Source organism: Cynocephalus volans, chromosome 2 (genome assembly GCF_027409185.1).
Source record: "Cynocephalus volans isolate mCynVol1 chromosome 2, mCynVol1.pri, whole genome shotgun sequence".
NCBI lineage: Eukaryota > Metazoa > Chordata > Mammalia > Dermoptera > Cynocephalidae > Cynocephalus > Cynocephalus volans.
Window position 1 is genome coordinate 224,200,065 of NC_084461.1, and position 26,806 is coordinate 224,226,870.

Sequence of the window (26,806 nt, forward strand, 5' to 3'; positions counted from 1 at the left end):
TCATCAGCAGAGACCAGAAAAAGAAGAGGAGGTCTCTCTCATCAAAGCCCACTCCAGCGTAATAGAACCAACTGCTCTACCATGCCCCTGCTTTATTTCTGATTTTAGTAATTTCTGTCTTCTCTTTTTCTTGGTCAGTCTAGAGAGACTGACCAAGAAAAGGTTTTCAAATTTTGTTGGTTTTTTTAGAGAATCAAAAAAAAAAAAAAAAAAAAAGCTATTAAGCAGTCTATAAAGCACCATTGCTGTAAATATTTTAATCAAACAGTAACTTTACATAATTCTTTTAGGGTATAATAATCTATATATGTTGTGTAACTTGTTAAATACATAACTATCATTTTCTTTAGCAGACTTTGTTATGAGAGATTGAAATCAAGCTCAAAACTCATTTCTCATTCTGATCTAAGTTTTCTTCCTGTATTTTCTGCATTTCTCCTCTTATGACAGTTCTGAATTTTCTAAATCAGATAGTTAAGAACATTTTTGTTTTTAAGAGTTCATCATAATACGTTTCTGTGTTACTAGAAAAAGAAAACAAAGAAAAGAAACAAGAAAACAAACTAAAATGAAAACCTCGGAGTTCACAGTCCATCAGGAGACCCTGTGATACAGCGCAGTGTAGCTGTACTAGCTGGAGTCACTGCCACGGGCTCTTGGAGGGAGCCCAGGGCACAGGGGGATGAGGGGATGTCTGAGCAGAGCTGTCGGTGGGGAAGAGCATTCCCCGTGAGGGAGCAGCAGGAGGCGACAGGCAGCAGCAGGATGGAGCATGTGTGCTCAGGGAATGGTGCCCAGAATGACCACAATTCAGGCTGCCAGTGTGGCATGATGAGTGGGAAAGCTGGAAGTGTGGGTTGGCACTGATTGTAAAGGGCTTTCACACAACCCCTAGGAGCTTGAATGTTCTCATCTGGGCAGTGAGGAGCCAGAAGGAGGGGCACAATCCACCCTATGGTTAGAAGACCCCCGTGTGGCAGTGGGGGAGAGCCTGGAGGTGGCAGATGCCAGCTGAGGCGTGGGACTTCACTGTGGCTGCTGAGCAAAATGTAAATGCAACAAGTGAGGCAATGAAAAAGCAGATGCGGAACTAGGGAGGTGGAGAGAATGTGGAGGGACAGAGGCCTAAGGAAGGATGAGGCACCTCCTCCAAATGGGGTATCAGATTTTGACTGCTGTGTATAACTGATAACTACAGAAAAGCACATACATTGTTCTGGTTTAAAAAAAAAAAAGAAGAAAGCAAAGATGATCTCATCACCTTGTTTGCACTGTGTAAGGTGTCTGCCTGAGCCGGAAGATCGAAACTCACACCAGTCTCCCCAATCCCAGGAAGAGCAGGAATACTTTCCAGACAGTGGCTCCTTCCGGGGTCAAGTGAAGGAAAAGTTAATACTGGTGAAACAGGCTTCACTCCAGAGATCTGGGGAGCTGCTGTAGGCAGCAAGGCCACTGGGTTAATCGCTAAATTTGCCTAAAGAAGAAAAATGAAATTCTGTATTTGTTCTTAAGCACAGCAGTTTATTATCATTATTGTGACACATGACAAGACTCAGTATACACAATGTATAATACAAGAGGAGAAAAGAAATGTAGAAAAATCACCTGGCCTAGTCTCAGAATTAAAAGAGAGCATCATACATCTGTGCCCACCACTGGGATCAAAGAAAAGATGTTAAAGACACAGCATATGAGAAGCAAAAAACTAAGTGGGGGGTGGGGAGGGGAAGAGATGAGAAAATGCTTGGCAGCAGCTGACAAAAGTAAAAATCCAAAAAAGTTTATAGATGCCACAGGCAGGCAATGAAGATTCCAGACGTGTTATAATTACTTGTATTTTCCAGATCCGAGTGGATGGCTCTTTGGTTTTAAATGGAGCGAGACCTGTTGAGTCCTGTATGAAATTACATTCAGTTAAAAATCCATTGGGGAAATAGAAAGAAAAGTGTCTCTTGGATTATACTCATGCCCATAAATAAATCTATGATGGAGCAAAGCCGTCACTTTGTGTAGTACTGTCATGGGAAAGGCCTCACAACATTTCACTAACATTACTTCACTTCTGCCTCCTCCTCTGTCATGTAAGTGGAAGGCTGTGAGATCGTACATGGAGTAGAGGGAGACACAGACGATGAACAGGATTCATAAGAGTTATAGCTCATCAGAGCACCAAAACCTGGCCAGCTGGCAAAACTCCCACGTTGATTATCGAACACAGCAAGTATCAAGGAGCACACAGATATGCACCCACAGCCTAATGCACCGCTTCTAAAAGCAAAAGCATCTGAGTCTTGTGAAGACTTAGTGGAGTCGTGCTAGTCCAAGTGCCTCATCTTCACAGATCAGGACACTAAGGCCTCAGTGAGATGTCCAGAGACACCTGCCAGCCAGAACCAGCACCTACTCTCCAGCCCTGGACTGTGCTCAGAGGGAGCTCCACAGAGTGCTCGGAAGACTGCTGAGGAGGGAGGCCTAACGGCCATAGTTTCAGAAGAAGTAATCCTGACAGGTGACCAAGAAACCGGATGTAATTTATGTTTAATTCTAATTTAATTCTACTACAAGGGAGCCCAAAGGGAAAAATGGGAGCTCTAGTGGGAAGATTCTTCACCCTATCTTAACTCCATCTTGGAATCAAATTTGGAATTGAATCCAAAAATAGTAATGATTAAGTACTGATTCATGAGACTCTGGAGTGGGGAAAGGGGAGATGTGTAAGGATAAAAAAATACAGTGAAGAAAGAGAGGTAGCCCTAGTTGCTGTTTCCTCCTTAATGAAGAGAACTCTGAATGGCTTTGGGTCTGCTAATGGAATTTATCTGCACTGGGATGGAAATAAGAGCAGAAAGTGCTTAAAGAGATCAACTATAACCTGAGTTGTTTCCGGTTTCCATGTGTTTCTTTCTTTGCTACCTGGAGTATATTCAGGATGCTTCTTGAAAGAGGAAACAGAGTAGTCTTTTTTCACTACTTTCTTTTTTTCTGGCACCTTCAAAAGAAAAAAAATACCAAAAGTTTGTAAAGTATCATGGAAATTTTAAAGAAAAATCTTCATGCAAAAAAATAACCTGCTTTCTGAGTTTTAAAAGTCCCTTCTCACCCATACCAGCCAGCACACAAAAAAAGTCCTTTCTCAAAAGATGGTTGAACTAACATTTCAGAAACTGCACTGTAAAGACTGTGCTTTCTCAGGTGTCCTGTCTATGAGGAAGAGAAACTAGAGAGTACTGACAAAACCTACCGGGGTGGGGAGAAATGACACACACAAGCTAAAACCCAAGACTTAAAGCTTTGCACACAAAAGGCATGATGAATATGTAGTCATTACATTGATGATTACAACAGTCTCTCAATAAGCCATTTAAAAATCAAACAAATGTGTAGTATAGTCAGAGAGCCTGGGTCAACTAACATTCTAACATCAGGGAACGTGAGATGGGGAAAAACACAAACTGAGAGTAGCATCCCACAAGCACGTTATTTGCCATTCATTTACTAGTAGTGCCACAACGCTCTGAATTTTCCTTTCTCGTATAACCGGACATTAATCTCCTTCCCCAGAAGCTTTCCCACACCCCCCAGTGTTGAGAACAAAAGGCTGGTACCGAAGGCGGGGACTTGGCAGAGGTGAAAAGATCACCATCTTCATCATCCCCAAACAGGCTCCCAACACGTGGCTCTGACAACTAGAACAGACAACACTCAAGTTCAATGTCGCTGAAAAACAATTTACAAAGGCAGCTAGGTAAGCTGTTGAGACAGCATCTAACACAATAACAAAGCCACGATGTGGGGAACCATTTGGAACTGACCCTCGTTTTTTTGGTGCCAGCAAAAAGGTCAACATCTGGATCATTGTCCTTTTGAAGCTTGTGGCTGAAAAGGAGCTCTTCATCCTGAAAGACACCTGTGCTCTTGGGGCGCGCATCAGGATCGGGACCCTGATGAAAAGAGGGAAGGTCACATGTCATTAGACATCTACGGATTAGTCTCAAGGAAACCATATATGTGCAAAAGTGAACACAATAAAGATATCTCCTACAACCATTTACATTGGCAAAAGGCTGGCCACGGCTTAACTGCCCATCAGTGGGAGAACAACACATTCACACAATGGAATACTATGGAGCTACCAAAAATAGTGGAGAATCTGTTCATAAATACACTTAACATATACATAATATGGAAAGATTACCTTTCAACCTTTGTATAGTGTCTGAACTTTCTATAAAAAAAAAAAAAAATCCAATAGTTCCATAATGAAAAACACTTTGGGGATAAAAATACATAAAATTACATGAGTTCTCTCTATCTCATTCCCAAAGAGAAGAAGAAACAGCAGCTGACTTAATCCCAGAAACTACACGAACTGGCCATGTGTGTATCCTTAACCAGTCAGCATCCCAGTCCAAAGACATATCACAGGTGTGACTAGCAAGCCTTCCCCAATACCTGTCAATCACTTCTATCCCACTACCTTCAGACTGCAAATGAGTTCTTTTTTTGTCTGCTAGGATATCTCACAGTTAAAGGTTACTATTAACATTACTTGGTTTGATAATAAAATGCGCCACACCTCACATTCTAAAATTCATCCCTAGTTGTTCTATAGCATCATAAGCACAGATTAAAACAATTATCCCCCCTTGTGATTAAATAAAGCACATTAACAATTAACTAATAATAAATTATCACTGTTAACACATAAAAACCAGCTTAGCATAGCAACTAAAGTTAAAAATTTCAGAATCATGGAAAAACAGTACAAAATCATATATAGTAATATAGACTGGGAGAAAATATCGAAAATTATTCATACATTCATCACTGTGTATAGCTCATTTATAAATAGGGTTATACTACTGGTGTAAAGAAAAAAGGCATAAAATGTTTTTTGTAGAAATCAATACAGACTATTTCTTCAGTTTGATACACAAAAAGTTTTGGCAATCTATGGCCTGCCAACTTAGGTTGTTTTTTTTAACATCTCTACTGAGATAAAATTTACCCATTAAAAGTGTACCTGTTATTCACTGATTTTTTAGTATATTCAGAAAGTTGTGCAAACACCACACAAGCTAAAAAGAAACCCCAAACCATTAGTGCCACTTCCCATTCCTGCCCAACTCCTTCACCCAGCCCCAGGCAACCACTAGCCCACTTTCTGACTTTTATGCATTTGCCTCTTCTGGACATTTCACATAAATGGACTCAGGCAGTATGTGGTATTTTGTGGACTGGCTTCTCTCATCTAGCAAGTTTTCCAGGTTCATCATGTTGTAGCACGTATCAATACTTCATTCTTTTTATTGCCAAACAATATTCCATTGCATGGATAACACTACATTGTTTTTATCTATTCATCAGTGGATGGACATTTGAGTTGTTTCCATCTTTTGGCTATTATAAATAAGGTTGCTGGGAACATTCACATTCAAGTTTTTGTATGAACATATGTTTTCATTTCTCTTGGGTATCTACCTAGGAGTGGAACTGCTGGGTCATGTGGTACCACTATGTTTTAACAATTTGAGAAACAGCCAAACTATTTTCCAGAGTGGTAGTACCACTTCACATTCTCTAAGCAATTAATGAGGGTGTCAATTTCCACACATCCTCACCAACATTTGTTACTTTCCTATTTTTTTTTTATTATATCCATCCTGATGGGTGTGAAGTGGTATCTCACTGCGGTTTTGATCTGCATTTCCGTAATAACTGACAATGCTGAGCATCTTTTCATGGGCTTTATGACCATCTGTGTATCTTCTTTGGAGAAATGTCTATTCAGATCTCTTGCCCATCTCTTAATTAGGTTATCTTTTTATTATTGAGTTGTAAGTCTTTTACACATTCTGGATCTAAGTCCCTTTATCAAATACATAACTTGCAAAGATTTTCTCCCATTTTGTGGATTGTCTTTTTCCTTTCTTGATGGTGTACTTTGAAGCACAATTTTTTTCATTTTAATAAAGTCCAATTTGGCTACTTACTCTTTTGTCACTCGTGCTTTTGGTGTCATATCTAAGAAGGCTTTGCCTAATCCAAGGACATCATGCTTTACTCCTACAGTGTCTTCTGGGAATTGTACAGTTTTAGTTCTTATATTTGCATTTAAGATCTATTCTGAGTTTATTTTGGTGTATAGTGTGGGGTAAGGGTCCAACTTCATTCTTTTGCATGTGAATAAACAGTGCCTTATGCCATTGGTTGAACAGACTATTCTATTCTCATTGAATTATATTTGCACCCTTGTCAAAAACCAATTTACTGTAAATGTGAGGGTTTATTTCTGGACTCTCAATTCCATTTCACTGTTCTATATACTTTAACCTTTTGCCAGTACCACACTGTCTCGAAATAAGTTTTCAAACATGAGTCCTCTAACTTTGTTCTTTTTCAAGACTGCTGGCTATTCTGGGTTCCTCGTACTTCCATAAAAATTTTAGGATCAGCTTGTCCACTTCTGCAAAAAAGCAAGCTGGAATTTTGAGAGGGACTGCATTTGATCTATAGATCAATTTTGCAGTACTACCATCTTAACAATATTAAGTCTTATAGCACATGAACATGAGATGTCTTTCCATCTATTTTAGATCTTTAATTTCCTTCAACATTTTCTAGTTTTTAGTGTATGTAGTGAATTGAATTATACCTCCCCCAAATTCAATGAACTTGAATTATACATCCCCCAAGTTTTATGTATTAGAAACTTAGCCCCCACTGTGACTGTTAAAAGGGTGGGAACTCCTATTATGGTAATTGTAAGGTGGGGCCTTGAAGAGGTGATTGGGTTATAGGACTGTGCAATAATGAATGGATTAAAAATGGTGGAGAGGGGCATGGTTCTGAGGGCTTTAAAAGAAGAGGAGAGTCTGTCTGTCTTTCTCTCTCTCTTGCTCTCTGCTTCCACCATCTTGCAATGTGAGACCCCTGAGTCACTGTCACCACCATCAGATGGACTTTGGACTTCCCAGTCTCAGAAACTGTAACCAATAAATTTCATTTTCCTTATAAATCACCCAGTTCCGTGTATTCTGTTATAAGCAATACAAATGGACTAATACAGTGTAAAGTCTTAAAATTCTCTTGTTAAATTTATTCCTGAGTATTCTATCCTTTTTGTTGCCACTATAAGTTAAATTGATTTCTTCATTTCACTTTCAGACTGTTCATTACTAGTCTGAACTATGACTGATTTTAATATATTAATCTTATATACTGTAACCTTGCTGAATTTGTTCAGTTAGTTCTAACAGTGTTTTTGTAAATTCCTTAGAACTTTCTATATATATAAGATCATGCCATCTGCAAAAGAGATAGCTTCACTTCTTCCTTTCTAATCTGAACGCATTTTATTTCATTTTCTTGCCTAAGTACCCTGCCTAGAATCTCCAGTAAAAGGTCGACGAGAATCGGCAAGAGTGGACATCCTTGTCTTATCCGTGATCTTATGGGGAAAGCATCTAGTTTTTCATCATTAAGTGTGATGTTAGCTGTGGGTTTCCATATATGTCCTTTACCAACTTGGGGAAGTTCCCTTCTATGCCTAATTTGTTGAGTGTTTCTATTCATGAAAGGGTTTGCATTTAATCAAATGCTTTCTCTGCATCTGTTGAAATGATCATACGCTTTTTAGCTAGTATTTTATTGATGTAGTTATATTATATTTATTGATTTTCAGACGTTCAACCAATCTTGCATTCCTGGGATAAATCCCACTTGTTGTGATGTATAATCCTTTTTATATTTTCCTGGATTGGGTTTACTAAAATTTTGTTGAGAATTTTGGCATCTATATTCATAAAGAATATTGGTTTGTAGTTTTCTTGTGAAGTCTCTGTCTAGTTTTAATATCAGGGTAATAGTAGCCTCACAAAGTGACTATCACCTATATTTATTAATAAAATGTATTAAAACACAGTCATGCCCATTCATTTTCCTTTTTTATTTTCTAGGGCTGTTTTCACGCTACCAATGGCAGAGCTGAACAGCTACAAGAGAGCCCATATGGTCTGCAAAGGCTAAAATAGTCACTATATGGCCTTCTACAGAAAGAGTTTGCTAACGCCTGATAAACATAGAAGGTCTAACTACAACACAAATTTCTAAAATTTAACGCTAGAAATACTTAAGTGCACAGATCTGGCCTCATTTTCCTTTTCTGTTGCTCTTACCTCATAACTGGCCAAGGGGCAAAGGTTTGCTAGGAGGAACAATGTGGTGTGTAAATCCCAGCAGATTTAGAAATTCTAATCCCCTATTCAACAGCACTATCTGAGGTAAGAGTCATGGATGCTGATCCCCAAATATCTAAATGACTAGAAAGAACCGTTTACGCTCTGCACTGAAGGTGAAGACTCCTTCAGTAACTCACATGACAGAAACGGCATAATAAAATGAGATTCTTTTATCTCATCTAGAGACTTGAACTTTTACTGCTTTTGGCTCACCTTTCCTGCTTCTTTCATTGGAGCTGGGATGCTGTTTTGATCTTCTGTTTTATCCTCTTCCTCGTCAAACAAGCTAAGAACAGTTTTGCTTCTGCCCTTGGTTCCTTTGTCCATTGGGCATGATGAAGACAATAAGTCAGAATGCTTGACTGCTTCCTGAGCAGATATGGACAAAAGTCCTTTCTGAAAATGGAAATAATGAGGGGAAAAATAAGTAATACCTGGAAAAACAAATCCTATCATGGGGCCTCCCAAGCTCCTCATTAATTCAGCAACTGCCACATCTGCATGATTCAGGGAACTACATACAGCTAATCACATCTACTCCCAAGTAACCGAACACTGAGGTCAATTCCTCATTGGCTGCTCTAATAGCGAATCTTGTACAAATAATCCATAGCCCAAAATAAATTTCCCAATCAGTTTAAGGCCATAGCTCCCTCCCTCCTACTGAGTTATAGGGCAGTTATAACCCCGAACTTCTAAAACAACGAGATAACACAAATGCCAATCATTGGTAGTGGATCATATATTTCCTAGTATTTAAGTAATACAAAAGTCCCAAAAGAAAACCTAATCAGCAAAATCAGACACTCAAATTGTAGAAGGCTTATTACATTGTATATGCAATTAAAATAATCCTAAAATGCAGTATTTACTCATTCGACCAGTACCACATTTCAAGTAAGATGCCACTGATCGTAAGAACCATTACTGCATGTACCACTAAGAAAGAAAAACAACTCCCAATTAAACATGCCATTGATTGTGAGGTCCATCCCAATTTCAGAGTGTTTAAACTGTGAAAAAGTATGCACCTTTAGGGCTGGCCCTTAGCTCAGCTGGTTAGAATGTGGTGCTGATAACACCAAGGTCCAGGGTTCTATCCCTGTACCAGCCAGCTGCACCCCCCCATCCCAAAAAAGTATGCATCTTTGAAGAAATATGTAATTTATAATATAGTGCCTACTATGTGAAAGGTAACGTGCTAAGTGCTAAAGATACAATGGTGGAACAAAACAAACCCGGTCCCAATCCTCAAGGAGGTTATACTGCAGTGAGGGAGAGGGTAGCAGGACAAGCAGCGAGAATCAAGTGTGCAATGAGCTAGGACTGGGGTGACCCAGGCCCACACACAGCCTCTGGGAAGAGAACCTCACACTGTGGCCCAGGTACAAATACAACACTTTGGCATGATAGTTCCAAGTAGGCTCAACAGGGACAGTGAATGCACGTTCTTCACGTCAGCCCTGGGAGAGAGATTAAACCTAAGCAGTTGACACACAGAGTACAAGCAAAGTTTGGGGAAACAAAGTGGTCAACAGAGCCCGAAGGCAGCCACAAATGGGAAGCCAGCATCCATGGTTGACCAGACATGGCCAGCAAGATTAACCACAGGCCTCCAGTGAGAGATGACAGGCCATTTGTGGGGAGACAGCTGGGGCTTAAGAAGAAGATGAATTCCACTCTACTCTGTAACTCATAGTCAACATCAACTAACCATAAAAGAATGGTAAACTAAAATCTTCTTAAAACTGACATTTTATTCAGGCACAGGTGGAAACTAGAGGAGAACCAAGGATAACAGGAATGCTACGGAGAACAGAACAAATCGGAACGAGCAAATACACAGAAATAAAGGTAAAATGTATAAAATTTTGCTAATCCATTCCCAGTGGATTATATATTTGTGTTATCTCTGTGGTTTACAAGTTCTTTCTAGCTTATGAGCAACTTGTGTGTGTCGGGGTTCTACCTGTCCTGTCACTTGATAGGAGGAAGGGACCCATGGCCTTAAAGTGATTGGAAAAAATAAGATATATAAGTCACCATGACAGTAACAAAGAAACCAGGAAGCACACACACCACTGTGGCGCACGTGTACCTAGAGGAGAGGCCAGAAGGAAGGGCAATGAGAAAGGCTTCCCTGAACGGTGGGCGCACAGATCGTCTACCGCGTACTGTCAGTGTTTCAAGTCTTTCTACAAGTGAGCCATTTATTTTTTGTGGTAGAAAAACGTAAAGATTTGTGTGTTCATCTGTGTTACAACAACACATGAGAGACAAACATATTAGAATATACAAGAGAAAAAAGGCCACCTTTTCTGACTCCATGTCAGTTCTCCCAAATTCTGAAGACTCTTTGGGACTCTCAACCTTCTTATCCACAGGTTTCACTCCAAATTGTGCCTCCTTCTCTTCGTTGTCGCTGAACAGCAAAGGTGGTACTTCAGGGACAGTCTCTTTTTTCTACCAAAAGAAGAGTAAATGACACCCACAACAATAAAAAGTGTGGCAGACCAGCCTGGCAACATACAGAACAAGCCGGAGCCAGCTTAGGGGACCAGCTAGATGTGGTAGTGGCGAAGAGGACAGGATGGTGAAGGTGGCATCAACAGGGAGGAGCAACAGACACTGCTACCTTAGACTTGCAGACAGGGCACATCACAGTTTCTGCCACCACAGCACGTCTTCTGCATCTGTCCCCTGTGTTTGTCCCTCCCATGCTGCCCTTGCACAGGTCCTTACCTCTGCCACCAGATAATCATAAGTCTCTCTCTGCCTTCCTCCAACTACACAATATCATCCAGAATTGTCTTGATAAAATTAAAATACCTGCCAATTACTTCATCTCCTGCCCCAAGCCTGCACTCTGCATTAAGCAAATGACAATCAACAGACACCCCAGTATGTCCCTCTTTTCACCTGCACCTTAGCATTCCTCACTAGTCCTGAAACATACTGCAAACATACACACTTCCATATCTGCTCCCCTCACTGTCTGCAGAAGCAAATCCTCCTCATCTCCCCAGCAAGGCCCAGCTCAGATGTCACCCAAAAAGGTGCTCCTGTCCTCTTCAGTAAGGATCAGTTGCTTTGTTGAATAATCATATTATTTTTTATCTCTACCTGGTCCTTACTTTACTTTCTTCCTAATTTAAGTGAACAGCTAGCACACATCTGTTTGCCCATTTACTGGAAAGGACCATACAGTGTATTTACACAGCCAGCCACGCCGTTTCATACCAAGCAGGTGCTCAGTGCAAGTTTGCAAGTACTCTGGCCCATTTCTTACCTCTTCCTTATCTGGGTGCCAGAGATTCTAGGGATTAGAAAACTGAGATTATGTGACTTACCTAGAGAAATTGGCATTCTTGGGGCAGGTGACTTATCAACAAATTCTTAAGAAAAAACAAACTTTATCATACTAACTAGACTAGATGATATCAGGAAATAAGCTTTGAAGCAATGCCTAAATCAAATTACGCAATGCCTAAATCAAGAAGGCAGATTTGGAAAACTAAAGGATTTTACTAAATATGACAGAAAAAAGTGATGAATGAGATATGAATGGAGAAGGGAGAAGTCAGTTATTGTTAGGAATAGATCCTTAAAATGCAAAATCACTTAAACTTGAAATAAAAGAAGACTGGAAGCTCACAAAGAACTTCAGAACATATAAGTCAACGCCGAAGTGATTAAGGGAAAATATTTTTGTCGAACATGCTGGACCCACCGAAAACTACATAAAATTTCAACTCACGCTGATCAAGTAGATAAGAGACTTAAGTTCAGCAAAAACATATTTTCCCTTCATGTAACTAACGTCTTTAAACCAAGGAAAATGCCATCCAAAGTCCTAGTTTTAAAAACCTCCCTGAAGATAAGCTGACTCCTCATCTTTGTCATGAAATTTATTTTCTTGATAGGCTTATGGCCAACTCACATTTAACTTTCTTTAAAATATTCCAGGATCTCTAAACAAAAAACCTTTTATCTACTATTATCTAACGGTGCTGATAGTTCATAAATGGCAAAACACATGTGTGCGGGCTATTCAGCTACTTAAATGTACATCTTGACCTTTTGTTTTATTTAACAATCATAATTAGCATAGGTTGAAAGAAGTTTTACATTTCCAGAGTCTTTGAAGTTCATTAAATTCTTGCTCACCTATCTTCTAGTATGTTATTTATAAAAACCAATCAGATCTCCTGACTCTTTAAACCGTGGAGCCACTAGATGTCCTCTTTAGTGAGGTGTAAGCACAATGCTCAAGGAAAGGAATCTGAGCCCCTCAGAAGCAGCAGCAAGGCGCCCAGGGCCAGGGCAGGCAGCAAGCTTTCCCAGGGCTGACAGAGTCCAGCACAAACTGTGCAGCCCCCTTAACAGGAAGGAGGCAAGGAAAGTGTCACAAACTCATTAACTGACATGTGCAGCCTACACTGGGAAGCTGTGATAAGACAAGTTAACATCTGCCCTAAGTCTCGAAAGATGAAGAATTTTCCACACAAAAGAGGCCACAACCTCCCCTGGACTATTCTGGGACCGGATGAGCCACCCAGAGCACAGAGAAGTAGAGCACAGTGCAAAGGCAGGTGAAAAAGATGAGCTGAGTGTGAACAGGATCATAGGTGACACTGGAGGTTAAGCTAAAGCATGTGGACACGGGGATGCAAGGACCAGGCGTGTCTTCAAGAAGAGAACTACAACAACAGCAAGGACAGCAGATGAGGAAAAAGAACATGCACAGGGGGCCAGGCAAGAAATTATCTCCACAGTCAAGGCTAAAGATGACCAGGCCGTAGGGATGGGAAGAATCATTTTTGACATAAAACTGGTAGGAAACGGTGACTGATTGATTACTCAGTCGATGGAGAAATGGTCACACAGGTCCCTCTACAGTTACACTATAGGATACTATATAGTGGAGAAAAAGAACAGGTAGAACCTGCAGAATGAAAAACATGCTGAAGGACAAAAAAAAAGATGTCTAAAAATGTATTATGTGATCCCATTTAAATTTAAAAAATAAATGAAAATGCTCAGAAATAGTTCTGAAAGGACTGATAACACATTGTTACCAATGACTACATCTAGGCAATGGTATGGAATAGGGACTTTATACTCTCTATGCACTTCCTAAACCTTTTTTTAAAAGGCATTCATACATTACCCTGGAATTAAAAATAAACTTTAAGCAAAAAATACCTAGGCCTGGCTGGTTAGCTCAGTTGTTAGAGCATGGTGTTGATAACACCAAGGAAGATCCCCTACAGGCTAGCCACCAAAACAAACAAACAAACAAAAAATATCTAGGAGGTATGGAAGTAAAACCCAGTGTCAGCCTCTAGAAACCAGGAAGTCCAAGGCTCTTCTACTGCTCTATCCTCCTTACCTGCACCCCCAAGGAGGAGCAATGTCCCTAGGGTTGTACACACTTCAGGGATTTGGCACGGCAGGGTTTTCATCAAGCTGGGGGGTGGGGGATGAGCTGCTAAAAGGAATAATTTGTACCTTAACAGGCCTAGTCTAACATTAGCAGAATTCCATGCCATCGGGGCTAAGTCTTCCCTGAGACTCAGTTTCTCATCCCTACGGCTGACACTGAACGGGCTGTATGATATGGAGGAGTCCTCCTCTCTGGGCTCTGCACGTGTGCTTCATCGGCAGAACAGCACCAACCAGAGGATATCTTTCTAAAACGAGGCAAACAAGTTTACCCATTAAGACTTGGCCTCCAAGGTCAGGTTTTAAGAGCTTACTCAGGGAGGTACCACTATTCCTGTAGCATAACCTGCAGGATGTTTCCTGGGCCTAAGAGATGAAGAATACCATTGCTGCGGGAGGAACAGATGTGGGAGGAGAGCCAAACAGAGAGCTTCCACTATCAACATCGTCTTCGAAGAGGAGGGATGCCCTCTGGGTCTTCTTTTGGCTGTACAGACAAACAAAAGGTCAAATTAAAGGCAAGTGATTTTTAAAAAACAAAAGCAAAAACAATATTCCTTCTAGACTATACCTACAGGAACCCACCTACCACCAAAACACCTGAGTCATCTGTTGACCTCACACAGTTGAAAGCAAACAGCAAAAACCTCTGAAGTAGGTGAAACTGTTTCCAGCACATCACCAGTCTCTGTGCCTCACCCTCACATAGAAGAGCCAGGGCCGTCCTCACCTCACCCCTTTTCAATTACTTTCCACTCAGAGCAGGTGCACCAGCTGTCAGCTCTGCCAAGGCATACACACTCTTAGCATTCACAAGCACAGCATTCTCTCTCACCACTTGCCTCAGCACAGGAAGAAACAGAGAGTGGATGTGCCTATTTCCAGAGTGTCAGGAAGATAGCTGCCAAAAGAGATCACAGGACCAGGGCCAGCTTTGGGATGTAACCCTGTGGCCTAGCTTCTATTTTTTTTTTCATAGTAGCTTTATTGAGACATAATTTACATACCACAAAATTAACCCTTTTAAAGTGTACACCTCAGTGATTTTTAGTTTATTCAGAGTTGTGCAACTATCACCACAATCTAAGTTCACAACATCTTCATCACCCTAAAAAGAAACTCCATGCACATCAGCAGTCACTCCCCAGTCTCCCCTGCCTTCAGCCCATGGCAACCACTAATCTACTTCCTGTCTCTACAGATTTACCTATTCTGGACATTTCATATAAATGGAATCATACAATATGTGGTTTTTTTGTAATGGCTTCTTTCAATTAACATGGTATTTTCTAGGTTCATTCACATTCTGGCATGTATCAGTACTTTATTCCTTCTTATCGCTGCATAACAGTACATTGTACAGTTACACAACTTTTTTTTATCTAGTCATCAATTGATGGACATTTGGGCTGTTTCCACTGTTTGGCTACTATGAATAACGCTATAATGAACATCCATGCATAAGTTTTTGTATAAACAAATGTCCTCATTTCTCTTAGGTATATACCTAGAAGCGGAATTACTGGGTCACATGGTAACCCTATGCTTACCATTTTGAGGAAATGTCACACTGTTTTCCAGAGTGGCTGCACCATGGTACATTCCCACCAGAATAGTATGAGGGTCCCACTTCCTTCACCTCCTCGCCCTTACTGCTCTTATTACTGTGTAGAGCTTCCTTTGAGATCTGATGAGAGCTATGAATTATTTCCCATACACAAAATTCTACAGACAGCTTTAGGAACAATTGCAGGTGGAATGAGTCTGAAGCAGAGAAAGTGTTACTGAGAGCCAGGAATTGTGCATGGCTGATACCAGGACCTACAAATGAGACAAGTTTCAGGTTGCTAAACTTAACTGACAACCGTGGGGCAGGGAGCACACAGGCAAACAGGTAACTTCTTCTATACAGTGTAGAACATGCTCTACTGCAGCAAGTGGAGCCACAGAGGAGGCACACGACTCAGGTGGAGCGGAGCCTGCTCAAGACTCCCACCATCGCTTCTCTTTGTCACCTGTCTGGGTTAGGGGGTCCTTCAAAGATAGCACTTACACTGAGTCTTGAAAGAAGCTGGCCAGGTAAGACAGGAAGAAGAGTGTTCCAAGAGAGAGAGCAACAAAAACAAAGGAATGAGGAGCTGCCCTGCACTCATGATGATGAACGTCATGTGTGAGTGCTGACAACCTGCCAGCTGTGTGCTAAGCATTTCACATTTGGGTTTCACCTAATCCTCTCAACAATCCTATGAGAGAAGTACTATTACCATTTTTGTATAATGGATGAGGAAACTGGGGCACAGAGAAGTTGACTTGCTCAACGTTATTCAGGCAGGAACTGGCAGGGCCTGAATTTAATATCAGGTAGTGGGATTCCAGAGCCTGTATTCTCAAAGGCCAAAGACACATCCAGGTGTCAAGTCATGGTGCCTAAAGTAGAAAAGGTGATATTTGAGGAGATCACAATATTTGGAGATAGAGATCTGAGGTACTTTTGAATCTATCAAATGAAGCCTAACCACACCAAAGCATAGGGTTTACGTGCCCATCAACTGCCTCTTTATGCTGCTAGAATTCAGCTGAATTTCAAAGTAATCATTTAAGGCTCTCAAGAGAAAAAAAATGTATTTGCAGGGGAGTTATTCTGAAACCACAGCCCATGTGGCAGCATGTTACAACATCAACCACGGCCCACATTCACTCCAAATATCCTGCCAGCTTTAGATTGAGTGTTACTGTGGAGAATCACCTGGACGAGCTAAGGGTTCTCAGCACCTGGTGGGATACTCATAGCTCTGCAGAGAACCATCCTCCCAGCAGGATATATTTCAAAGCTGAGCAGATTTCCATCCAAACAACAAAATTGTAAGTAACCCTGATCAAACTTTACATTCTTTACTGTAGCCCAGGGAAAAAACAAACAAAAAAGACCTGAGAAACTAAAAAAATAATACTTTCAGGTTCAAAAAAAATGATATGGAGAAGAAATCAGGTAAGGATCCAGTAAGACAAACATCCTCCAGTACTGGGGAAGGTGACCACAGATGCGAAAAGCAAAAGATGTTCTCGTCTGTATGACAAGTAGGTGATGGAGGATTAGTAATCACCTGAGGAACTGATTAGCTTGCACATCTTGTTACCACAGACAATGAGTAAATGATTTCTTACAACGACCAACTCACCTGTCCTTAGCAATAGCAAACAGATCATCTTCATCATCCTCCTCAAAGAGACTGGTCTTTTTCACAGCCTTGGCTTCCTGGCCCTGTACAGTCCCAGAGTTCCTGAGTTCTGCTTTAGACCTGCTGTCAGATGCTGAGTTGGTCTGTGAAGCCATAATATTCCACTGGTCCTTAAAACATAAAACATGTATTAAAAATCCAGTGGCAATTTAGATTATGGAACATGAGGAGTACAATAAAATTTACATTTGTTAAACTATTATATTTACAGTAAGTATTATACTGTGTCACTCTTGAAGAAAGCTCATGTTGAAGGCTTTTCTTTAAACTCAAACCTGGATAGCTGGGTTCTCTGACCTCACTGACCTTATACCTTCCTTCTCCACCACCTGCCACGGTATTTCTCCCCTCTGTAGTTCTGTCCTGTGTTAGGATGAGGGAACTTGTCTAGGAGAATAATACTTTAATTTAAAAATCCTAAAGCAGACTGCAAAAAAAATGAATAAAAAGCTCATGCAATACACATGTACAAAAGACACAATAAAAGCCACTAATGATCCTTTTACCATGGAAGTCTGAATCCAGCCTTTAGGAAGCACGAAAGGAAATAGCCAGGCTATGCTTGCTCCTTCTAATCAAGGAACTCCTGAGCACTTGCTCAAGTGGAGCTTTGCTCTCTGGAGTCTAGAGCTTTGCAAATCACAGTGGGGTCCACAAGCCAGCAGCAGAATCTCAGGCCACCCCAGACTTTCTGAATCAGAACCTGCCTTTCATAGGGTCCCCAGGTGATTTCTTCACACATTAAGGTTTGAGACGTGATCCTCTAGAGCAGCAATGCTCAGCAGTGACTATACACTAGAATCCACTAAAGAGCTTTAAAAAATTCTAGTGCTGAGGCCATACCCCAAATCAATTAGTACTGAATCTTCAGCAGTGGGATCCACTATTAGTGCACTTTAAAGTTCTCCAGGCGATCCCAACGGGCAGCCAAGGTTGAGAGTCTCTATTCTATTTTTTGGGGGGGGCAGGGGGCAGCTGGCTGGTAAGGGAATCAGAATCGTTGACCGTGATGTTGACACTGCACTCTAACCAACTGAACTAACCAGCTTGCCCCAAGAGTCTCTATTCTAGAACTCTGTTTATCTTTACTCTGTGTGTCTTTTTCCTCCCAGCTTTAGCTAATGTTTATTTTCCCTGCACCCCATAATACTCTGATATGAACAATTCCACTGATGCCTGGCTTTGACTACAGGGCAAGCATCCACTAACAATGCTAAAATTAAAAATATGGATAATCCATCACAAACTCACACATTTAAGCAGAAAAGGCATTTATGTTGTGTCATTTTAAGTTGCTTTCACAATAAAAATATGAACATGTCTGTGATTTACCTATCCACCTCATATCCTCAAAACTTGCCCACAATGTTAAAATAAAGAGCAAATATAAGTATTTTTAATGGTCAGGATTGTTAACATCATTACATTCAAAGTCTTAATCTGCACAGCTTAATCTGAACAGTGGCTAAACCATATTCGCTACTGATTTTGCTAATATATATCCAGATCACAAATAGAAATATTGTTAAATCTCCTATAAAAAAGGAGTTAAATTTGAAAAGGATACTCCCTACCATGTCTGGCTATAGTTCTAGATTAATGAAAAAGAGTAGTCATTTAACAAAATAATATACGGCTGATAGGGTACAGGACATGCCATCCCAAAATATGGCACCCTGGCATCTGAGAAAACAGAAGCAGGAAGGTCTCTCGATCTTCTTGTCTGGAATAGATCATAAGACCTTCATTCCAGAGGTGTCCTCCCTGTACCCAAAAAATGTTCTTATCTCTAAATACATAAGAACAGGCCTTGCTAAGTTACCCCAGTTTATCACCATCAGATCACATACCTTTTGTCCAATCATGCTTCTCCACAACTATCCACTTCTTCATTAGACTCAGCATAAAATCTACACAGGTTTCCCAGTTTCTCTGTGTCTTCATTTCTGCCTTATCTTACAAAATATTAACTAACTTTAAATAAACTTGTATGCTTTTCTCTTGTTAATCTGTCTTTTGTTATAGCAGCCTCAGCCATGACCCTTCCGATAGGAGACAAATCTTTTCTCTCCAACAAGGCCTAAATCATTTGGATTAGCATATACTGTAATTTGGGGGCCACATTATTCCTAACCACTTTGAAAAGATTAACCTTTAATAATATTACACTAAATATCTTTAAGAAAAGACAATCGTAAACATTGTCTTTCGTGACTGAACTTCACTAGATGTAAGATAGGTAGAAAAGGAAAATGTTTAGGATAGCTGTAACTCCCAAATCCCATCAAGTAATCTCCTCTTCTTTAGAAGAGACCTCAACGCACCTCCTCATCACTGCTGAACAATAAGGCGGATGCTTTCTTTTTGGAGAACTCAGAGGGTTTTGCTTTCTCCTGCTTCTGAGTTTGTAGAGATGATGTCTGCTTCTTAGCAGCTGTAGCCCCAAAAAGATTATCCTAGAAAAACGGATGGCAGAAAGGTATGGCAACTTTATATGTTCAAAACAGAAAATGTAAGAGGTTCTCCCATATCAAACTGTTAGGGCGTTGTCTCCAGTCAGGTACAGAATGGAATACCTTTGGACAAAAAAATCACAAAATGCTAGTAAATCCCACTCTACAGCCTTTTCTAACATCATTCTCTAACCACAGAAGGGAAACAGATTACCACAGAACTTGAAGGCAGAGCAGCTGCGAGAGAGCAGGAGGGAGGACAATGTGACAACAAGGTCGCACAAGTCCAAGGAAGAACTGTGCCCCCTTCAGTCCTCCTGTGGTGCCCCTCTGCTCACTGGGAGATTGGGGGCACTGCAGCCTGCAGTGGGCATGACAGCCTCTGCCACAGCCAGAACTTACACCTCTTCCTGCGAATTACAAACCAGAGCAAAGGAGAGAACTAGGGGGCTTCCCCCACTCTTTTACTGCTAAGAAAGACACATGACTGGGACAGTTAAAGAGACAATACAAAGTTAATAGTTTACTACATAAAATCACTGGTGGACTAAGAGTTGATTCTTAGTTCAATGGCAGTTGCACATTCTTGACTAGTCAAGCACTCCAAAAGAATCTATTAAGGTACTTTTTTAAGGTAATGGGAATAAGACCATCAGAGGGCCTGAACCTCAGTTAGGATAGTAAAAGACTCTTAACCATATGCTACAGCAGGCAAACAGTCCCAAAATGTAAGTGTGCTGAAAGGAGCCTTCAAGGAGAGTGTGCTAAGCAGGGAAGGCCAGGAAAACAATGAGCGGGTGTCCAATGGAGATGCTAATGACAAGAGCTAACATTACTATGTGCCAGGCACTGTGCCAAGGGCTTTAAATTGGTTGTAGCTGTCACAACAACCCTATTTACTGCTAAGCCACATGTGATTATGAAAGGTTACTATTTACCCAAGGTCTCTTGTTTGTAAGTAGTGGAGAAGGGATATAAATCAGCGGTCTGGTGCCAAAGCCTATGAGCTCAGCCACCACGCGCTACTATACTGCATAAGCATAAAGGTTTGGTTTATCTTCCCTCTTATTGCTGTCCCCCACTTTGCTGTCTCCATGCGGGGTGGGAAACAAAGCCAAGGTCAGGACATGGCCACCTTCCATAAGAACTGGGTCAAGAGTCAAATGTCCTCCCCACTGTACACCTAGGAAAACTTAAGAAAGGAGTCACTGAAATAAAAACAGAAATAGTTTTGTATATAAGCCTCAAGGAGTCTGACTACTTCCCTATCAGCTCTTTCTACTGTCTGAGCCTCTGGCTATAAAGCTACATCAACAACAGTTTTCTACTAATCTAAAAGCTACTCATCTAATGTTGCAATAACAATGTTTACCTCTTCATCTTCATCATCAAAAAGGCAGACTGATGTGGAGAGTTTGCGAGGCAGGAGAGGTGCTCCTTTTGACTTACTCATATTTTGAGAAGAAAACAAATCCTGTTGGATGGAGATTACAACTTCTGGTTAACACGATATATCAGTTTTTAAGATATCAGGTCAATATAAAACACTAACAACTATGACAGGATGGCTGAAGGAGGCTCAGAGTACTTAAAGGGACAGGCCAGAGTCTGTCCTGGGTATGTGTGGCACAATCTCTTGATGTTTAAGGAAGAGGACAGCCACAGGAACTACAAGTGACCTCGCTGGAGACCACAGCCTTCTATACTCCCACCTGAATGACTAAGGCAGGAGAATGTTTTCCAATCAATGCCCTACCATGCTAAAAAAAATAAATAAATAAGGATGACTTCCTTCTTCTGTTTAAAGAATCAGAGAGAATAAACAGATTCAAAAATGGAAACAGAGGTTAGATTCCCAAATTGCTGAGTCTACAACTGTTTTATTTAATAAAACCCCTCTCTCCTAAGAGTATGATATTAAATTTTTATTATCAAAATGTGATAACATGCCAGCCTATACTACAAAGATTTTCAAATCAAACTGCATGAAGGAGAAACATAAAATAGGACAACTATCCCCTTGGGAAGAAAAACTTCAACATACAAGAGCTAAACAATTAAATAGGACAAGAACATATTTTCTAACACCTCTTCAGATAACTTTAAAACCACGGAGTCAAAGTCTACTCAAATACAGACCTAATGAGCTCATTAACAGAGAGGAGCTCTTCTCAGCACAGCGGTTTCTGCCCATGCTCCATGGGGATCTGTTTAGGTAGAACAGGCCACATAGGGAGCTCAAGGCTTCTGGTGCCCCTCCTGCATTTCACACATTAGCAAAAGAAAGGGCTCTAGTTGCTTTAAGAAAACAAAAGTAAACCAAAGCGAAGAACAAAGACAAATTTCAACACTACAGTCCTGAACCCTTAACTAAATACATTTCTTGGTACTGGAAAAGAAGACATTTCTATTACCTCAAGCATGTCCCCCCAAATTACTTATTCCTTCTGGTTCAAAGCTCTACCTCCTAGACTGCCCTGTTTCACGTTGTACGGAAGAATCCCGACAACATTCAATGAAAACCTTCACCCTGTGATGATGCCTGTGGGGCAAAGCCTTTGGTGGTATTTTGAAACACGTCTGCACATTCATCTACGCTCCCACCATCAAGAAGTACAGTCTATTGGCCCCTCCCCTCAAGCCAGGGCGGGCCTTTGAGACAAATGCAGCAGAAGGAACACCTCTGACTCCCAGGGCTGGGTTTTAAAAGGCGATACAGCCTGCCCAGCTCTCTCTTGGGACTCTCACTTGGAGCCTGGGCCACCACATAAGAGGCCCAGCTTCCCTGAAGCTGCCATGCTGGGAGACCACACAGAGACACAGATGGACACCCAGGAGTCCCAGTTGGGTGAAAGGCACTAGATGTGCGAGTGTGATGATTCTTAGCCCAGCCACCTTCAGACATGAGAGATCTCAGTGGCAACCACATGGCTGAGCCCAGGCAACCTCTGGAACCACAGGAGACAACAAAACTACTGGTGTTCTAATCCACTAGATTTTGGAGTGATTTGTTTCATGGCAACAAATAACCAGAACACCTCCTAAGTCATAGAAATTGCTCACATTCGGTTTTTCCATGTCATCGACAATTATTGGATAGCTTAGTACATGCCAAGCACTGTATTAGGGACAGGGTGTTAGGGACATGAGCAGGGAACAAACCATCCCTGCCCTCATGGAGTTTATTCTAGACAATGAATAGTAAATACGTACTGCCACCTGGCGACATGTGCTGTGGTGAACAATAAAACAGAAGAGAGAAACAGGAGAGCAGTGTGGTGTGTGCCGGCAGACAGGCTATTAGTTGTAGGTTGTCAGGGGAGGCCTCACAGACAACTGGAAGAGTGAGGAGGAAGCCAACCAGATTCTGGGAAAAGTGTTCCATGGAGGGGCAAGAGCCAGCACAAAGACCCCGAAGTGTCACACACTTGCCAATGAGGCCAGGCGGGTACAGAAGGTGACGAGCAGGCAGCATGAGGATAAGACAGGGTGTGGGCCTTGTCACGCTGTATCTCAGGGGTCAAGGGTTTGACTTAACTGGACTCTGGTTAATTCCTATCTTCTATACACTCACCTTCAATGAAATAAATGTAAGCCTCATAGGTACTATTTATAGCAAGGGCAGTCACTCTACTTCCAAAGAGTCACATTCTCATCCTGGCTGTGAGTGCAAAGTCCAGCCCTGAGAGCTTCACCTGGAGCCCATGTTTCCTTGAAATTACACATAAACTTCTACCATGGCCACATTTGTTTCTGTGAAGGGGATTTACTACTTCCCATTATGTTCTCACATAGATCTCCGGATCCCCTAAACAGCTAGCCTAAAATTTGGTCTAAAAAGACCTAGGTGTGAGTCAGAAAAAGCAGGGAAGCTCCTGAGGGCCAGCTCTGATGCACCTGGAAGGACGAGGCAGCCTGGGAACCAGGGCTGTCCATAACTGGTGACCGGTCACAACAGATGAAAGACTGTGCCAGAGTACACCTCACGATGGCACTAAGCCCACGATTTAGTTAGTGAGACTGTCAGTAAAGGAAGCGGCACACTCATTTGCACCGTTCTGGTATAAGCGCCTCACTGTGTTATGGACCAATAAAAAGACTGAATTTTGAGCATCTGAAAGAGACAGTGTTTTCTTCCCAGGAAATGCAACAGGGCCAGACCCCAAGGTGAAAAGTCTTGTACACGTATTGCTTTCTAAAGACCATACGTTCTACAGAAATTATTTTCAAAGAAATAACTGAAGTACTTAATAAAAAGTCTTATACCTCTAATGAGACAAACCCAATTCAGAAATTGCTTCTAGGGGCTAGCTGGTTGGCTCAGTTGGTTAAAGCTCAGCCTTACAACACCAAGGTCATGGTTTTGGATCCCTTTACCGGTCAGCCACCAAAAAAAAAGAAAAAAAGAAAGGGCTTCCAATGTCATATCTGTAGACTAATTCCAAGAATAAGGTAAAAGAATTCCGTACCTCGGAGTCCTCCTCATCCGAAAATAAGCCTTTTTGAGTCTTTGTTTCTGACAAGGGCTTGAGATTTTTGCTGGAAGGTAGAGTAATCTTTGTTGGGGGAAAAAAAAAGAAAAATTGAGGATTAACAAATAAGATACCTGGAAATGAGGGTATAATCAACCATTCATTCAGAAAGTGTACTGAGTCTCTGCTACGATGAGGCACCAAGCCATGCACCAGGGCAATAAAGATGCCGTGGACTTGGGCGTGTATAGAGTTCACACAAAGAATAAATCCAAACAGAGAGGTACCATGAGAAAGAATTTAAAAGTTGGCATGAGTTAAGGAAGAGGAAAGCAGCAGTCCCGTGAGAAAGTAAACGCAGCTCGGGCATACTGGAGAGCAGCACAGACAGCCTATGTCACACAGTGCACAGAGGGGACATGTGCAATCACAGACCACAGGCTGCCCCAAGAGCCTGAATGCAGGGACTGAGATGGTCAGCAGGGGAATGTTAGGGTTTCACAGCAAGGACATGACATGATGAGACATGCTTTAGAAAGAGGAGGGTTCAAGCTGTGCAGGAGAGCAGAGGAAGGGACAACAGCCAGAGGAGCTTAAAGACCAATGGGGACACAGCCCACTGGCCAAATACAGGTCAATTTGAGCATCAAAATAAAAATAAAGGTGGTAATGGATTGTAATACATTGAATAAAGAATCCATGATCCCACAGCAATACTAAATAGAAGGGAAGGAAGAGGAGAGAAAGTTCTTCTGTTTAGTAAAATACTGGCTGATAAATGCAGAGAAAATACAGAATTATAAAAACATCCTTCTGTACCTCCCAACAGAAGAACTGGTTCAGGAAAAGATCATTTATGGTTGTTAAAACCAGAGCAAAAGACTGGTAGAGAACAGGAAATTCACATAAAGTATCACCTCAGAGATCAACTTAATAATGACAGAAGAGAACGGGGCATTTTTCCAGCGAGCAGTGTGGTGGGTGCCATTTTAACCAAGTGACCAAACCCCGTCACCGCCAGGAGACGGTGGACCTGATGTGTCTCAGGAGGTGACACGACAGGATGTGCACACCTTGCCTGCCTGTACCCTTGCCAACAGTGCTTAACCTGAACCTAATCCTAGGAAGACAAACAGGCAAACTCACAATGTGACACCTACAAGACAACTGCCTGGCTGTGCAGATAAAAAACAAACAGATGTTGGGGGCATTGTTTTAGATTAAAAGGAAACCAAAGAGACAGGACAACCAAATGCAATGCAGAAACACTGCCTGGATCTTGGATTTCTATTTTTAAAAAATGCTATAAATGACATTTTGGGGACAAGAGAGGAAATTAGAATATGGACTGTATATGCAGTAATCTTAAATCAGTATTATATACCTTGGGTGTGATTTTACAAAGACATTTTGTGGCAAACAAGTAATTTGAATATGGTTCTATAACAGAATTACTGTTAATCTCATAGCTGTTGAAAATGGCATTTTGGTTATATGGGAGTCTTCAGAAATGCTTAATGAAGTATTTTAGGGGCAAAATGTCAGGATGACTACAATGTACCTGCAAATAGTTAAGGAAAAAAATATATATATAGAAACGTTCACATACATAACTGCTGAATCTGAGTGTTAGTTATTTGGGTGTTCATTGGACTCTTCCTTCAACTTTATGCTTGAAGTTCTTCAATATGAACATGAAAGAGAACAATGCTGCCCTCTGGGTTCCAGACGAGCTAATAATTATGCCCCAGATCAACACTCTTCTGTTCATCCTTCCCTCCTGCTCACCGTTTTTTCTGCTCTTGCTTTATTTTCATCTGTCTGACTCACAGTAGCTTCCGGTGAAGCTGCTTTTTCTTTGAACAGATCTTCTTCCTCATCATCAAAGATCGTGGCAGTGGATTTCACTTTGTCTTTAAAAAGACACCACAGCATAAAATTACACTAAGATCAAAGATCCCACCACAAAATTCACAGATTAAAATTTCTTCCCTCCCAAAAAAACAAATAGAACAGGTATGCTGTTTCTTGATCAGTTATAAAGAAATAGTGAATGGAACTATACTCTTCCCTTGGAATTTTCCAAAGAGCACAACAGCAGCTCAAATAAAGCATGGGACAGTTTAACCATTTGGCTGACACACTTATCCAAGCAGCAGCATACTATGCTTAGAGTAGTTTGACTTAAAAGGTAAAAAGAGACCTATAGAAAGAAAGATCATTTAAGAGGGCCACAAGTCAACCATTTTGAGAAGTGAGGGTTGGCTCCTGCTTTTAAAAAATCAAACTATACAGAAACAGATAAAAGCAAATACTGAAATCCACCATAACTCCCCATCTGCCCACCCAAACAAGACAAACTTTGGCAACAGTTTGGTATACATGCTTCTAATTCCCCCCAAGGACACACTAATGTATTAACTTTAGTTATTCACAAATATGGCTATAAATTATAAGACAGTTTCAACGATCTGTCTTACCACTTGCATTTTCCATGTAATGTACCTAGGAAATCTTCCCAAGTTAACATGAATAAACCTTGTTCTTTTTAACAGCTTCCACTGAATGGAAGGACCATAACTTACTTTACTGATGAACATTTGGGTGGTTTCCAAACTTTCACTACAAGCACTGCTGCACTGAATGAGGCATGTGTCACTGAAATGAGGGCACTGACTCATGAATGTCCCAAGAGACCAGCAGTTGTCTAAGAAAGCAGCATCAACTTACTTGTGATTCTAAATCAGTTCTCAAAGATATCCACAAAGGAAGAGCCCTTCGGAGCCTCGGGAGGCGCTCCAACCTTCACTCACTGTCAATTTGGTCTGCCCAGATCTAAGTGTGTTATGCATCCATTTGCATTCTTTCTAAAATAACTAGGCTCTCATTTCCCCTCACACTTCTGCATCTCTCCTTACTTTCTCCACATAACACTGGAAAAGTGCAGATGGCCTGCT

At 41.2% G+C, this 26,806-nt stretch overlaps 1 protein-coding gene across 5 annotated transcripts in view; it reads right to left on the minus strand.

Annotated features, from left to right (window-relative positions):
• The window catches only part of LOC134366973 (WASH complex subunit 2A-like), a 55,150-nt gene that overhangs the window by 4,812 nt on the left and 23,532 nt on the right, over positions 1-26,806 (minus strand). For 2 of the 5 annotated variants that reach the window (XM_063083596.1, XM_063083587.1), the window contains exons 16-27: positions 25,638-25,762; positions 23,847-23,933; positions 20,750-20,851; positions 19,249-19,380; positions 16,865-17,034; positions 14,070-14,172; positions 10,554-10,703; positions 8,454-8,636; positions 3,813-3,941; positions 3,606-3,686; positions 2,873-2,989; positions 1,262-1,474 (exon numbers count right to left, since the gene is read on the minus strand). In XM_063083596.1, coding sequence (XP_062939666.1) covers positions 1,262-1,474; positions 2,873-2,989; positions 3,606-3,686; positions 3,813-3,941; positions 8,454-8,636; positions 10,554-10,703; positions 14,070-14,172; positions 16,865-17,034; positions 19,249-19,380; positions 20,750-20,851; positions 23,847-23,933; positions 25,638-25,762 — 1,592 coding nt within the window. Of the gene's footprint in view, positions 1-1,261; positions 1,475-1,831; positions 1,895-2,872; positions 2,990-3,605; positions 3,687-3,812; positions 3,942-8,453; positions 8,637-10,553; positions 10,704-14,069; positions 14,173-16,864; positions 17,035-19,248; positions 19,381-20,749; positions 20,852-23,846; positions 23,934-25,637; positions 25,763-26,806 lie in introns of those variants that run through there. The other 3 variants (XM_063083614.1, XM_063083605.1, XM_063083623.1) reach the window with 3 other exon arrangements.